This window comes from Pangasianodon hypophthalmus, chromosome 16, assembly GCF_027358585.1.
Source record: "Pangasianodon hypophthalmus isolate fPanHyp1 chromosome 16, fPanHyp1.pri, whole genome shotgun sequence".
Lineage (NCBI taxonomy): Eukaryota > Metazoa > Chordata > Actinopteri > Siluriformes > Pangasiidae > Pangasianodon > Pangasianodon hypophthalmus.
Window position 1 is genome coordinate 22,823,444 of NC_069725.1, and position 15,641 is coordinate 22,839,084.

At 38.2% G+C, this 15,641-nt stretch overlaps 1 protein-coding gene across 1 annotated transcript; it reads left to right on the top strand.

Moving 5' to 3' along the window:
- Positions 1-2,445: 2,445 nt before the first annotated feature.
- stk35 (serine/threonine kinase 35) lies at positions 2,446-14,157 on the top strand. The gene is made up of 3 exons (XM_026921253.3): positions 2,446-3,202; positions 5,990-6,738; positions 10,006-14,157. Exons 1-2 carry the CDS (start codon positions 2,692-2,694, stop codon positions 6,703-6,705), a joined length of 1,227 nt encoding a protein of 408 aa, XP_026777054.3. The 5' UTR covers positions 2,446-2,691; the 3' UTR covers positions 6,706-6,738; positions 10,006-14,157.
- The last annotated feature ends 1,484 nt before the right edge of the window (positions 14,158-15,641 follow it).

Consider the following 15,641-nt stretch of genomic DNA (forward strand, 5'->3'; position numbering starts at 1 on the left):
ATACCACAAAATACTCTATAACAATACATTTTATGCATTTATCAGTATATTTAATGTTGTGGAACGTCCACAAACAAATTCGTTCCTGTTTTTACTTACATTATAGCAGCTATAAACAGTCGTTCCCTCGTTTCTGACTGTGACGACAAAGCGCTGAGACTGGAGACTCCTTCCATAAGTGTTAAATAAACAGAAAACTTCACCATATCAACAATTACACTCACTTCTAATAAATGTACATGGAGCATCTGGCATATTAATCCCTCTGTAAGTTGTTACTATAAAAATGATAACATATTAGGACAAGCCTGTTCATATAAACCTGTGATTTGTAGCTGCTGTTATAGAAAATGAATCAACACCTTCTGACCAATCACAATCAAGAATTCAGCAACGCTGTGGCACAGCTAGAGCAAGTAATGGAAGTCTGACTCGTCCAAAATTTTGTTATGGATGCGGCCACCAACATAGTCTGGTATTAATGATCCATATTTTTGATTATTTGATATTCCAATGATTCTTAAAATTTGTACAGAGTGAAGTTAAAGTAAGGCATTTCTGAGTAGTACGTAATTGTAATCAGAAGAGTTGCATGTTTGTGGGAAAGTGGAAACTGTGGATTTGAGTCTAAAGATATTTAATACACAATACCGGGCAGTATATTTAGTCCAGTGTTATGGTAAATGGGTGTGAACATTATTTTTTAGAAGAGGTACTGACATTGAAACACAACTATGATTCTGCTGACATAAAGCATGTTGAGAAGATTTTAATCATTTAACAAAATATGCTAAATAATTACTTTAGCAGAGTTGACATACAGTATGTATTACCCTTAGGAGATGAATACATTTGTTAAAAAAATTAATTGTTTATGTATGAGTACATGTCAGTTATCAGAACTCAGCACTTTTCTGTTAGTCAACAATAATCAGCATATTTTTTCTGCACTCAAAAAATCTGATAATTACAGATCTTTTTGGCATTGCTTACATGTTTTTGAAAATTATAGTATTAGTATTTTTGTTTAGTAGAATATACAGTAACATTGTATGAGAAGGAATTTATAATTTATCCAATATGGCAGACGAAGTCGATAGAAAAATCACATGAAGTGATAAAATGCAATAAACATTTTTTTCCCATGAGAGGATCATAATGTATGCAGAAGGTTAAACTTGGAAAATGGAAAACATGTTTATAAGAGTGTCAATAAACACTAAGGGAGAAACCTAATCAACGATGAAGCAGAGCTACTGTTACCAGTTGATTATTTTCCCATAACAGCATGTCCTGAAGTGTTTTATTCCACTTAAAACGCAACAGTGTGCCACCCTTTACAAAGTTTATTTATTAAAGAATGAAACATTGTACGTTTTATCTGTTTATAGTTACATTTATTGTTGACGATACAAGTTAGTTCCTCTTATCACTTACAGCACTATACTGTACGAAACGCTGTTCTGAAGACTTTCTGTGGCAGTAAACTTAAATTTAGAGCTTTACCTCTGATTGTTATAAATGTTGTAGTTATAGTGTTATATATATGTTATAGCTTTATTTTACATTGCTGTAGCACATACTGCACTCTTATTATTATTCAATCCTGCACAATTTCCAATCCTGCACAAATTATGAAATCAAAACAGGATGAAGCAAAATGGAAAGCTTTTCTCTAATTATAGGTTTTATTACAACCAGAATTTTCAGCATTATTCTAACTGATGCATTTTTTTTCATAACTTTCTAATTAACAAAGCAGCAAAAATCATTTAATTTCTAAAATACAGATCTAATAACCTGTGTTATAGAAAATATTCAAAATATAGATGTGAGCAATTTTGCATGAGTATGCGTTTTCCTTCCAAAAGTCACTATTTTGTGAAATTTTGCACCATAACTATTTTCACTGCTTTGCACACACACGCGCGCGCGCGCACACACACACACACCCACACACGCGCGCGCACACACACACACACACACACGGTGCTGGGGGTTTCATGCTGAATCGCACGTGCCATTCCCTCACGTGAACTTCCATGTTGCCGAAAAGACAGACCATTTTGTATGTTTCACGTTTGTCGCAAGCCTCGATTAAACATGTTATACATCTCATTTAAACGAAACCTCGTCATTATAATGTTGTTAATTAATTTATAAAAACGTAACTATACTACATTTTCGCGGGTCCCATTTAAAATTAGCACTGAAAATACGTTTTTAAATACTGAATCCCCCCCCGCGCGCCCCCCCAAGAAAAGAAAATTGACCCTTCCTCATTGGACTTCGTCCATTTTTAGGTAGATATGACTTTTTAAATATCGCTGAAGTTTTGATATGTGTTATAATAGTTCGTAATGATTAGAAACTGTTATTACAAATTACTTATTTTAATTATATTAATCTAGGCTTCTTTGTATGAGCGTAACACATGTGGAAGTTTGAAATCGGTGTTTTCGTTTGTCCCCCCATCTTTGGGTGAAATGGTACGTCTCGGTGTAAGCCACGCCCACTTCTGGTTGCTAACGCTATAGTTGAGAATGGTTCTATTATTGTTTACGTCCGTGAGGCTTGAGCGACGTAATGGCCAGTAAAAGCGAAAGAAAAAATAATAGAGTAGCAATAAGTAGCTCCGAGTCAGGAGAGTGATGAAAACTGGCACTTAGACATATATATGTTCGGAAACTCATGGAGTTACGCAACGCGACACGGAGGCAGTTAGTGTTAAGGAGCGGGAGGCGAAGCTGCAAAAGATCCGCCACCATGAAGCGGGACGCGGGGAAAGTTTTGAGGTCGCTCCCGCTGCAGGGCAACGACCCCGGAGACGCGACCATCGAAGAGGCCTGCTTTACCCTGGGCTTGTCCAAGCAGGCCGGCCTCGAGAACGCCAGCGTGGTCATGGCACCGCGGTACAGCCTGCTCCGGGAGGTGGGACGGGGAAGCTACGGGATCGTCTACGAGGCCGTGGCCCGAAAATCCGGCGCCCGCGTGGCGGTGAAGAAGCTCCGCTGCGACGCGCCGGAGAAGGTCGAGCTGGCCCTGGCTGAGTTCTGGGCCTTGGCGAGCTTGGAGAAGAAACACGAAAACATCGTCCAGTTGGAGGAGTGTGTGCTGGAGAGGAATGGCATGGCGCAGAAAATGAGCCACGGCAACAAAAGATCCAAACAGTATTTACGATTAGTGGAAACTTCATTAAAAGGTGAGATCATTTGTGTAACTTGTGTAACTGTTATGCAACCAGCTGATAGCAGCTACCCTGCTCACACACCCACAAACACACACCCACACCTATAAACACACACACTTATAAACACACACACAAACACCTATAAACACACTCACAAACACACACACCTATAAACACACACACACAAACACCTATAAACACACACACTTATAAACACACTCACAAACACCTATAAACACACACACACACACACAGACACCTATAAACACACACACACACACACAGACACCTATAAACACTCACAAACACAAACACACTCCTATAAACACTCACAAACACACACACCTATACACACTCACAAATACAAACACTTATAAACACTCAATACACACACCTATACACCTAAACACAAATACTCATAAACACTAACAAACACCTACAAACACCTATAAACATCTATAAACACCTACAAACACCTATAAACATGGTCTCTGTAATCAGTAGCCATAAAGCATCAGCTACATGATCTGCATTAGTACATGCATGTAGATGTTATTAGTTATTATTCGCTTAATGTGTTTAAAAACAGTGAACCAGCTTCCTGTGTTTTCACTTCCTGGATGTGATGAAGTAACTCAATCCAAATAACCTGCCCCATGTTTCTCTCCTGTAAGCCTCATGCATGTGCTGTTAAAAGTGTTAAATATTATTGCACAGTAATTCATTAACACTTGAGGCATTGTTGTGTTGTAGTGTTGTGTTGTAGTGTTGTGTAAGCTTCCTAAACTGAGCTTGCAGCCTGTAAGGGAACATCGTGTTCCAGCTTTCTCACATTAACCCTTTCCTTCCCAGCTCGCACCCATTAACCCTCCCATCCCCTGCCCCCTTTTCTTCTTTTGAGCTTGTTTTGCTGTCTGTTCAGTCCCCTCTCTGCCCTCAGAATTAAAACAGCGTTGATAATAATAATGTCTTATTTTTGGATTGATTTAATCAGATTTTAGATTTTCATCCTCTTCATCAAATTATTGAGGGAGATATTTTTACATTTGCCCCATTTTTCTTTCCAGGTTTTCTCTCTCTTTTTTTTTTTTTTTTTTTGTTCTGTAAGTGTGTGTTTTTGCACTAGTAGCTGTAGATCCTATTTATATGGAGTTATGTAAACAGATTTTTACAGACCTGGTCTAAAATTTAACACTTTAAAAATCAGGTAGTGACAAACACAGCTTGAATAAATTCAGCATTTGATCGGTCGCGAAATAGAGAATACTTATAACGTATTGGTAAAATTTCAGCCACATACCAAATTTATCTGTTATTTTCAGAATCAGAGTCAGAATTAGCTTTATTCGCCAAGTGTATGCGCATACGTACATATCTGACACGAGAACAGAAAACATTTAAATAGTAAGACTTAACAAGAAAATAAAATTTAACAAAATAAATACATTAATAATAATAATGTGTATGAATCCAGTTATGTACAGATTTGTGCATTATTTACTCTATATACAGCTGTATAAATAAAGAGATATGCGTATGTATTAACATAATACTTGAGAAAGAGGCAGTAATTAGAGATGGAGGATTTATTAGAGAAATGAATTACAGAACACAGGTAATGATTCCTGTGTTAGATGTTTAAGCTGGAGATGGCATTTTATGACTGAGGATAAAATCAATTTCTTTTTCCAAATATTTCTTATTTGTTAGTTTGAAAATCAGAAATGTGTCTTCCTCCCCATGCCTGGTTCGCTGCGGCCATTCCACTTTAAAATCCAGAAGTGAAGCTTTGTAAGCTTTTACGAGGCCGTGACAGATAACCAGTGTGGGTACAGTATTCTGTGGAAGAAGTCCAAACACCTTGTGCCAGTATCACTTCATGGTTGTTGGCTTAGTAATGTTTTGTCAGATTGACACTGTAGTTACTGACGTAAAAGAAAGGGATATAAATAAACAAGCAGATACACACTGAAGAATGACTACAGTCACTCCAGAGAAGTCAAACTGGACTATCTTTCGAGCTCAAGAACCAAACAAGCACCGCAAACTTCTCTTCTATATTATTTCAATGCTAAAGCATTCATTAAAGATGGATTTTTGTCAAAAAAAAAAGAGAGAGACCATTAATGTGTGACATTGTTTAAAAGCTTGCTTAGCAGCAGATCTTCAGAGTGTTCTTCAGGTTCATTCACACAGGAGTTCCTAAAATAGTGGCTTATCAGTTTCACACCAGCTCTCCTCAGAAGAATGCTCAAGGCTTTTCCTGACTCGGCAAAACACAGCTTAGCAGATCACACAGCCAGGCCGACTAGATACAACTGGATTGTTTACCAAACCTGGTAGTTCAGTCCAAAGTGTTCCTCCGCCCTTCCCAGTGTTCCCATGCCACTTCCCAGAGTATGAATCCCTGTCACCATGTTAAAGACCTGTTCCAGTACCTTATTTGTTCAAGTGAAATTTTATTCCATGACTCCTTGGAGATCAGATGCAGAAGCCAGATCAGATGCAGAAGCCAGATCAGATGCAATTTCCTTTTCAAAACAGCAAAATAAAACTTGGAATGTCAGCACGACCGAATGATTTTGATTCCAACGTTCCAACTATTTCCAGCTGAAGTTACAGTTGTAATCATTTTCTAAGTTAGGTAATTAACAGCTCATTTGGAAGGAATTTAGATACACACCTCCAGACCAACAGTATCATGAAGCAAGAATGTATTCTGTAGCATAGAGATCAACTAATTTTTAATTGCTGTCTAAAAGGTGCCATTATTCATTTAATTTTTTTTGCCATTTGTAGGTGAGCGTATCCCCGGTTATCCCGAGGAACCATGCTACCTCTGGTTCGTAATGGAGTTCTGCGAAGGTGGTGACCTGAACCAGTACATCCTGTCACGACGGCCCGACCCACGAACCAACAGGAGCTTCATGAAGCAGCTGACCAGCGCCGTGGCCTTCCTCCACAAGAACAACATCGTCCACCGTGACCTCAAACCTGACAACATCCTGATCTCACAGAAGTTCGGCATGCCCATCATCAAGGTGGCCGACTTCGGTCTGAGCAAGGTGTGCGCCGGTCTTGGATGCATAGAACGTGGGTCTGAAGGACATGTCGAAAAGAACATCAACGTCAACAAGTTCTGGTTGTCGTCGGCATGCGGTTCGGACTTCTACATGGCGCCCGAGGTATGGGAAGGCCACTACACGGCCAAGGCGGACATCTTTGCGCTTGGCATCATCATTTGGGCTATGCTCGAACGGATCACGTTTATTGATGGCGAGTCGAAGCGCGAGCTCTTGGGCACGTACATCCGTCAAGGCAACGAGATCGTGCCAGTGGGCGAGGCGCTGCTTGAGAACCCCAGGATGGTCCTGCACATCCCACAGAAGGCACGGAGCTCAATGTCCAACGCCATCCGGACGCTCCTGCACGACATGTTGGCCGTTAATCCGGAGGACCGACCGGACGCCTTCCAGCTTGAGCACAGGATGGACCAAGTTACGTGTGCTACATGAACCAGACCAGATGAATTTCAAGCTGAATTTCAGGTGGGTTTTCAAAGACTCTGGCATGTGATTATCAGGTACTGGATAGACTTCTGAAGTGTTTGAGGTGCTTGGTGGGTGGGACACAGTCCTTAACTTAGTTTCTAAAGGTTCTATTCAAGCAAGGTTGATCAGATTTGAGACATAGTATTACACAGTTTACTGGAACCTCCTTAAATATCTCATTAAACTTTTCAGAATAATGGAGATTTCTACTCAGAGATCAGGGCCAGTTATGTTCAGCTGGACTCCCAGCATCACCAAGATTTGATCTCAGAGCAGTGAAAGCACTGTTCTGATTATTCCCCATTGAGGAATGTCATTATATGTCTGTCAGTTATTGTGAACAAAATAAAGTGCTAAACTGTGTAGTGCTTGGACCCCTGAGAATGTTTGTACTACCATAACTTTTAGTCTTCTACACACTTTAGTGACACGTGCCACCCTGTTAAAAGTCTTGTTGAAGGTCAGACTAGTTCCAGAGTAAGTTATGCTACAACACTTCACTAACTGTACAGTTCCTGTAAGGTTAGCCACCCAAGGGCATGGCTGGGACTTGACGAGTCACATTTCTACAACAGTAGAATAACTTTAATCTGTGCCAGGCTGTACACGTTTGCCCGAGATTTACCGCCTGACTTCATTTTGACATGTGCGTCCTACATCTTTTATTCTTTACCTATTCAGGAAATTCTGGTGCCGCCCTCTGTTATGTATCGCCTTAATTAAATCCAGAACGCTTATGGCTGCAGGGGCAGATTGTGTTTCCCAGCCTTTGCCCAGCTCCCTTGTTTGTTTGAACCTGAAGGCATTTCACATGTAAATAGATAAACAGGATCGGACAGGATCTTTTGCACAGAAGAACAGACTCTCCCAGATAACTTATCACGAAGATACATACTTGAGAGCTAAATTAGCATTACTAGCCTACATGTGACGCAGGAAAATGTTGCGGGTGTTTTATTTTATGGAAGAACAAGGTGTACAGTGTGAAGTCATTCAGCAACTTCATTGCTCAAGTATGCTGCTGTTTCTAACAATAATATCACACTTGATCAGGACAGACTGGCTTTCACCCTCTTTACAGTAAGTGTTAGCATGTATCGCACCTTTAACATGAGTAAGAATTCGTTACATCTTGAGTGTTACAAATAACCTTCAGGAAAAGATGAGGTCTTGGACGGACTTCTTGATCATCAGAATAGCAAACATGGTGGAATCAACTAGCGAGCTTCCAGATGTACCTGATACTGAAAATCTTGGATGTACATTTCCAAGATGGAGGATGTTTACTGAACGTTGAGTTAGCTTCCATCTGGATTAGCATGATTAGTACAAAGGGGTAAATTGTTTTTGTTTGACTGGCTGGCTCTTTGAATGCTAGCTAACCCTAAAAAGCATTACTTTTGAATGTACCTCCTTCATAGATTGGGTTTTACTTACATGGGCATGGGACGGTACATGGTGGTCAATGAGTAAACATTCTTCAATTTTTCAACAAACAAGCTCCAATTTTGCTTATTGCCGCTTTAAACATAGTTCAATCTGTTTCGGGTTGAGGCCGTGTTTTCTTAAGTCAGTTTTAGAATAATTAAGCCAGTATTAGTTTTTATGATAATAAGGATATTTTTCTGCTCGTTAAAATGTTTCATTTCAGTTTTGTCATTGCTGCTACTGTTCGTACCTGTCCATGAGTTTTCCGTCATCCTGTGCCGTCCTCCTATTGGTGGATTTTAGGTGAGCGTCATAGCAATTGCAGAACTTTGTCAGCTGTCATTGTTCTCAGTGGCACTAATTCGTCTGCAGCTCACGATGAAAGATCTCTTACAATGTTTGTCTGCGAAATCGCAAAATAGTCGCGCGAGTTATTTGCTTGTATTTATCATCAGTAGCATGTCGACTAAACCTGTTTCACTCTGGATGTCGAACACGACAGTGTGTTTACACGACCGAGTTCTTTCACTCACACTCTGGTGTGTATAGAGCAGTTATACAACAATACTGCCCCACTACTCCCTCACCTTCATGCCCCTCTGTACTAACATAGAGGCAGTCATCAGCCAGGACGAGCTGGTGTGTGTGTGTGTGTGTGTGAGAGAGAGAGAAAGAGAGTTCCCGAGACAGGAGATTTTGACTAGTGTTCTTTCTCCCAGGCCTCAGATAATAGGATAGGATTACGAGTCAAAGGGAGATAGCCTATAGAAAGCCCCTCCCCCTTTTCTCAACACCGCTGCTGCTCCTCCAGCGCCGTTAGACGCCACTGAACACCGAGCACTCGCGCCTGGAACATTCTGTCCTCACGTAGCCGTATAGGCCGCGCCACACGCCCGAGCTCTGGACTGTATCTGGGCGTATTTAGGCCATTTCTCTACAGTTAAAAACGATACGCAGAATACATAAATCCAATGCGTTTAAGCAAGAGTGTTACATTTTATTTCTGTATTTATAACCATTTTAATACATTTATTATAAATTTATAATCGCGTTATTGATTGTAGATTTTATTTATATCTGTTATCTGTACTTTAGGATTTTGGACTATAAAAATGCACTATGAATTATTTCTTCATTTATTTATTTCTTCATTAATATGCTCAATTTTATTAGTCAGGAAACTTGTAGGAAAAAATAATTGATCAGCCTTGGAGCATTTAAAAAAAAATGGCACACGGAATCAATCAATTAATTAATTAATTAATGTATACCTAATTTTTTCTGCCTCAGCCCACTGTGTGTTATTATTATTATTATTATTATTATTATTATTAATTAGAGAAATTGAGTATTAAAAATAATGTACATAATTATCCTGTTAATTAATTACTTCAAGCAAACCAATTCTGTTTTTTCTGTCAGTCTATTATTATTATTATTATTATTATTATTATTATTATTACTAAATAGATTAAATAGATGAAGTTAAATGGATGTAAAATAGATTAAGTTTCAACACATTTTATATTTCTTTATTATCTCATGAGTGAATATATAAATTATACTTACATAATTCCTCAGAAGTAAAAATGTACTCGTCTAATAAAAGGTTCTGATTCCTATTATTGATTCTGATTCTCATTCCAGCTCTGATTCAGATGATGAATGGTCTATTATTAGATTATTATCGTGTATTATGACCTAACTTATCATGATACTGATATTATAATCGATGTTTTTCCAGCCCTGTGCTCAGCTCTCAGGCCTTTACCCCACTGAGATATCAGATTTATTTCATTCTGTCTCAGTGATCAGCGTTGTTTTGTGTCTCCTCAGGTTTGAGAGCAGCGCGAGCGTCCGATCGCTCAGCGGGACGGAGAACAGGAGCGACGAATCTCAGTACTGTGAAGAGCGTGTCGGAGTAAGGACAGGAAATTAAACTCTTCAGGATGTGATGGAAATCAGACCGGGTCACGCAAAGCCCATAAGCCATCGTGCCTGCCATTTCTGCATGTCTGGTCTTCCGTTGTTTTTTTTTCCCGGTTTTCTTTTAAGTCTCATCAAAACTGTTTTTTTTTTTGTTTTGTTGTTTTGTTTTTATTTGATTTTTTTTTTATTATCTTTTGTTTCTCTGTCTTATCAATCGTGCTGTTGTTCGGGGCCACAGACAGGAGAAAAGACGACATGTTGCACTTTGTACTCGTCACCTCTGCACTTCTCACAACCTTAAAGAGCGTCCGTAGACGACGTTCCGGATTCTAGAATTTTCCGGAGTGTTCTTTGGGATGCTGAGGAATGTTCCGGAGTCAGGACAGGAGTAACAGTAGTCACTGAAAGACGTACTGTGAACTAAGTAATGTGAACACTCAATCCGGTGTGTGTGTGTGTGTGTGTGTGTGTGTGTGTGTGTGTTTGTGTGTGTGTGTGTGTGTGTGGCCGAGCAACAGCCTCCTGGTTCACGATCTCACTCCTGTGCCTTATTTAATTTTTTTTTTTTTTTTAATTAATGACAGATTTGGCGATCTGACACATTTTGAACGAATCCTCACTTATCTTTCGTCCTCACATTCAACAACAACAACAAAAAGAGGACACTTTAAAAACAGGGCCAGGTTTCAATACTTGAGAACGTTTTATTTTTGTGTAATATTTTAGTTTTTTTCCCACATGTGTAAAAATTTGCATATTGTAAAATATGCATGCATTAATTATGTGTTCATTGTCCACGATAATGATCCAGGTAAGACGTTCAAAGTTCTGGGTTCAAAACCCAGAAGATGTATTTGGTCAGAAACATGGGATTGTCCCAGACATTATGTACGCCTGCATATATAGGAGTGAGCAAGATGGCAAAAATATATGATGTATATTTAAATTTGCTAAAAAAGTGCAAGAAAAACATTAGCACTGAATTTCCAAACCTTCAGAAGTAAGGTATATTTCTGTGTAACAGTGAGGAAAATAACCAAACTGTCAAAAAAAAAGGAAGAAACAAACAAACAGTCCTCATGTGTACAGAAATTTTTGAAAATGTAGGTTTTTTTTCTACATTTTTGCTCCACTTGAAAACTTTGAGTCACTGAAAACGAAGCTTTTTGAAAACAGACGATTTGTTAAAAATGTCGGGGAAAACACTTGTTTTCGAAACCGTTGACGTCACAGCGTGAGCCCACACATGCTCGTTGTTTTGCGTAAACGTCCCAGGACTCCTGCTGATCAGTTTCTTACTTTGCGCTCTGCAATTTCTTATAACTTGTTCGTAATTTATTTCCGCATTGTTTCAACTTCAGCTTCATACGGATGCGGCGAATCTGAACCCGTTGCTCTGGCACGACAAGCCGCACTGCGAACGGAGACGTTGGACACTTTACACTCATTTAGGTGTAACATTTAATCCAACTCATGGTCAGTTCACACATATATTTCCTTTTAGAACTGTCAGCCATGTTGTTTTCTGCGTTTCGTTTTCTCTACGCAGCTCTTTACGCTATTCTAGAGGTGTTTTTAATACAAGACTTTATGGCATAACATCATCCACTGCTCGGGTTTTGTAGTTTATTATGGAAAAAGCTGTTCTTGTGGATGGGACTGTTTTTAAAAACGGAGGAGTAAAAACTATATATTCAAAAATATCTGTATACGTGTGGACTTTAATGTCCAATCAGCTACGTGTTAATGGAGTTAGTCCATTGGTGTTGCAAAGGCTTCCATAAAATGAATGTATGGTTATAATTTATCATGATATCCATATCATGTCATGTTGACCAGCCGTAGATCAAGATGCACTATATGACCAAAAGTATGTGCACCCCTGACCATCACACCCATATGTGGTTCTTCCTCAAACTGTTACCACAAAGTCTGAAACACACAATTGTATAGAATGTCTCTGTGTGCTGTAACTTTACAATTTCCCTTCACTGGAACTAAGAGACCCAAACCTGTTCCAGCATGACAATGCCCCTGTGCACAAAGCGAGCTCCATGAAGACATGGTGTGTGAAGGTTGGAGTGGAAGAACTCGAGTGTCCTGCACAGAGCCCTGACCTCAACCCCACTGAACACCTTTGGGATGAACTGGAACACCGACTGCACTCCAGACCTCCTCGACATCCCAACATCAGCGCCTGATCTCACTAATGCTCTTGTAGCTGAATGAACACAAATCCCCACAGCCACGCTCCAACATCTAGTGGAAAGACTTCGCAGAAGAGTGGAGCTTATTATAACAGCAAAGGGGAAATAAATCTGGAATGAGATGTTCAACAAGCACATATGAGTGTGATGGTCAGGGGTGCACAAACTTTTGGCCATGTAGTGTATAAAAACTGTTTATAGTGCTATTGAAAACAGTGTATATATGACACAAACATCCATCTTTATTGGCTTTTACTGACTTTAAATAGTTTAAACGTTGACTCTTCGGTTGTATAAAGTGTGAAGAGGGAACAAAACGACCACCACTTTGGGGATTTGGTTTATTTTCTGTCACTTAAACAAACCTAACCTTTGGTTTGAGAAAAACACACACTAAAACGCTGTTGTTGAAGTAAACAGCGAGCTGAAATTTTCTGTTAAAATTCTGTTAAAAGTTTAAACAGTGAGGATTCATGGGAAATGGAGTCAATAGAGATTGTACATATCAAAGGAGAAGTTTATAGCTTGATTAGAAGCTCTACGTGACCACGCTACTGCCCTGAACGTGCCAGACGCCGTTTTAAATCTGCTCACGGTTTATAGCGTTTCTGAGACCATGCAGATTGTGGAACTCTTTCCTCAGCGATACACTTTTCACAGCAATCTTCCTAAAAGATTTGGTTTCCGACTCATTTTGAGATCGTGTTTATTTTCCTGGTTTACTTGCTCGATGGTTCTACCTCATTTTTTCCACGATGTTCCTGATGTTGCTTTTCATTACACAGTGTCATTTGTCTCTTAAAGGTTATTAAAGGATTTTGGCACAATTGTGCATTTCAATGTGATCTCGAAACAGCGTTTTTTAAAGCCGTATTTAGGAACAATATCCTAGTTTCCAGGGTTATAATACTACAATTCCCCATTTTTCTAGATTTCCGCTCATTCTGAGTTAGTGTTACACAACATCTGTTGCTCTTTCATCTGATGAACTGAAGTATGCAGAAGAATAACAAACATTTCTTCAAATTGTTCGCTTAAAAGGTGTCTGTCTCAGTGGAAAAGCCTTTATATCAGGTGCAAAAACTCATCTAGTCTGCCTCCTCTTCAGTCAAACACATGGATTGTGTGGAGTATGTAAGGAACAACACACTCAGGGTCATGCTGTTTTAGGAAAATAATCAACGACATGATTATTTTGCTATAACAGCACGGCAGATTTGAGCTATATGACACCACACATGACTTGGATGATCAATAGCTCTGGAAAGTGTATTTTGGAAAATTCAATTTTTTATGTTACTTTAACAGAAACCAATGATTTGACGTTGTGAAGGTTTTTTTGTTTGTTTGTTTTATTTTTTAAACGAATGCCTCCTACTGCTCTTCCTGACTCCTGCAGTAAGGACGAGTTCACTACAGTTCACGGTTACTGGGACGTCCTTGTGTGTTTCATCATCTTTAGTCTTTTACTGCATCAGCAACCGATGCTGAAAATACCTCATCCCAACAGAACATCGCACTCTACTCTGCCTTTTCTTTATGCCAGGATGGAAATTCCTCTGATAAAAGGTTTGCAGGTCAAACACAACTCTCTGGCACAGCTATTCAGTGCGTTAAAAGGAAAAGGTGGAAATTTCAGGACATTTTTTTACTAACTGTTGTGCACAGAGGACTTGGCACTTCATCTACAGATATTTCTGTTCATAAAATCATGGCATAACGTACTTTATCGAGATTTTCATGTCAAAATAAGTTGATTTAGTATTAATGCTATTAAACACTCAAGGTTTTTGTGAAGTATTTGTTCCATCATGTACATATTTTTTCTAAATAAATGAACAATTAAATAAAACTCTTTTTGTACGTGCTTTAATTCTTAAATTCATACCTCAGAGCTTTTTTTTTTTCCCCAGTTAGCCCACCTCACACTAAACATCTCTCTTTTAATGAATTTAACAATTTACGTATACTGAAAGTTTACTTAAGAGTTTGAACTGGTGTCTTTAAGTCTATTTTTTTCCCACATATTTACTTATTTATTTATTTAATCTTAATTGTTGTCATAATATGCAATAAAAATTTTGACATGCTAAATAGCTTGGTGTAAATTAAATATTTTCTTAGGGGTGTCAAAACTTTTGCCCTGGACTGTACATGCACTAGTATAGAAGTACAGAAGTAGTATTAAAAGTTGATAGATTTAAATGAATAAATGGCAGATTTGAAATCAAGATAAAACAAACATTTAGGTTTAAAAATCTAAATAATAATATTGACAAACATACAACAATAAAAACAATAATATTAATATCAATATTAATAATATAATAATATAGTATGATATAATATAGCACATCATTATTATTATTATTATTATTATTATTATTATTATTATTATTTATACAATTTAAAATGAACCAGCAAAAGCAAATTAAAATTACATAAAAGTTCTAATTTAAATGAATCATTGATTTAATTGTTATGACTCTAATGATCCACACACAGCTTTGAGTAAATTAGTTATGTGCATCATTATTATTATTATTATTATTATTATTATTATTATTATTATTATTATTTGCTAATTTGTCAGTGACCTGTTGCCATGGTAACACTCCACAGTTGCACCTCTTTATTCTCTGAAGCTGAGATTTGCTGTTTCATGCTTGAACACCGCGACAGTGTCAGCGCTAAATCAGCGTGACCTTCATGTTCAGTCACCGTGTTCAGGAGGTCAACAGCCCTGTAAACACCAGCGGGAAGAGAATCGGCGAGGTCACGACGTGTCAGGATCGTAATGAGATTATCCGTCCTTGGACTGAAGAGACGCACTGAACTTCATTATAATGCGAAGAACTGTTATTTCTATAGTTCCAGGCATTTTTTTTTTTTTTAAATTGGAGCTCAGAGTGCAGTAAACAGGAAGAATATTAATGTTACACAAACATTAATAAATGGCAAAAACATAAAGACATATAGGATTATGTGAAGGCAAACGTATAGTAAAGGACATTGAAAGTAAAAATAACTAATTAGCGTTATAGCAATCAGAAACTGTAAAGCGAAGGGCAGCAATCACCAGGGGTCCAAGCACTCATTTGTCGCTGGTTATTAAATAAATTTATATAAACAAAAATTTAGATTTAAATTTTTTTATATAACAGTACAATTTGGAAAAACAATATTGTTTAACCTAACGAATTCTTGCTTTTGACACCATTAAACCTTTGAATTTAAGTCTGTAACACAAACCCCACCCACACACTGATTGATTGATTGATTGATTGATTGATTGATTGCCATGCAAAAAGTGTGTTCAAACGACATAATAAATTT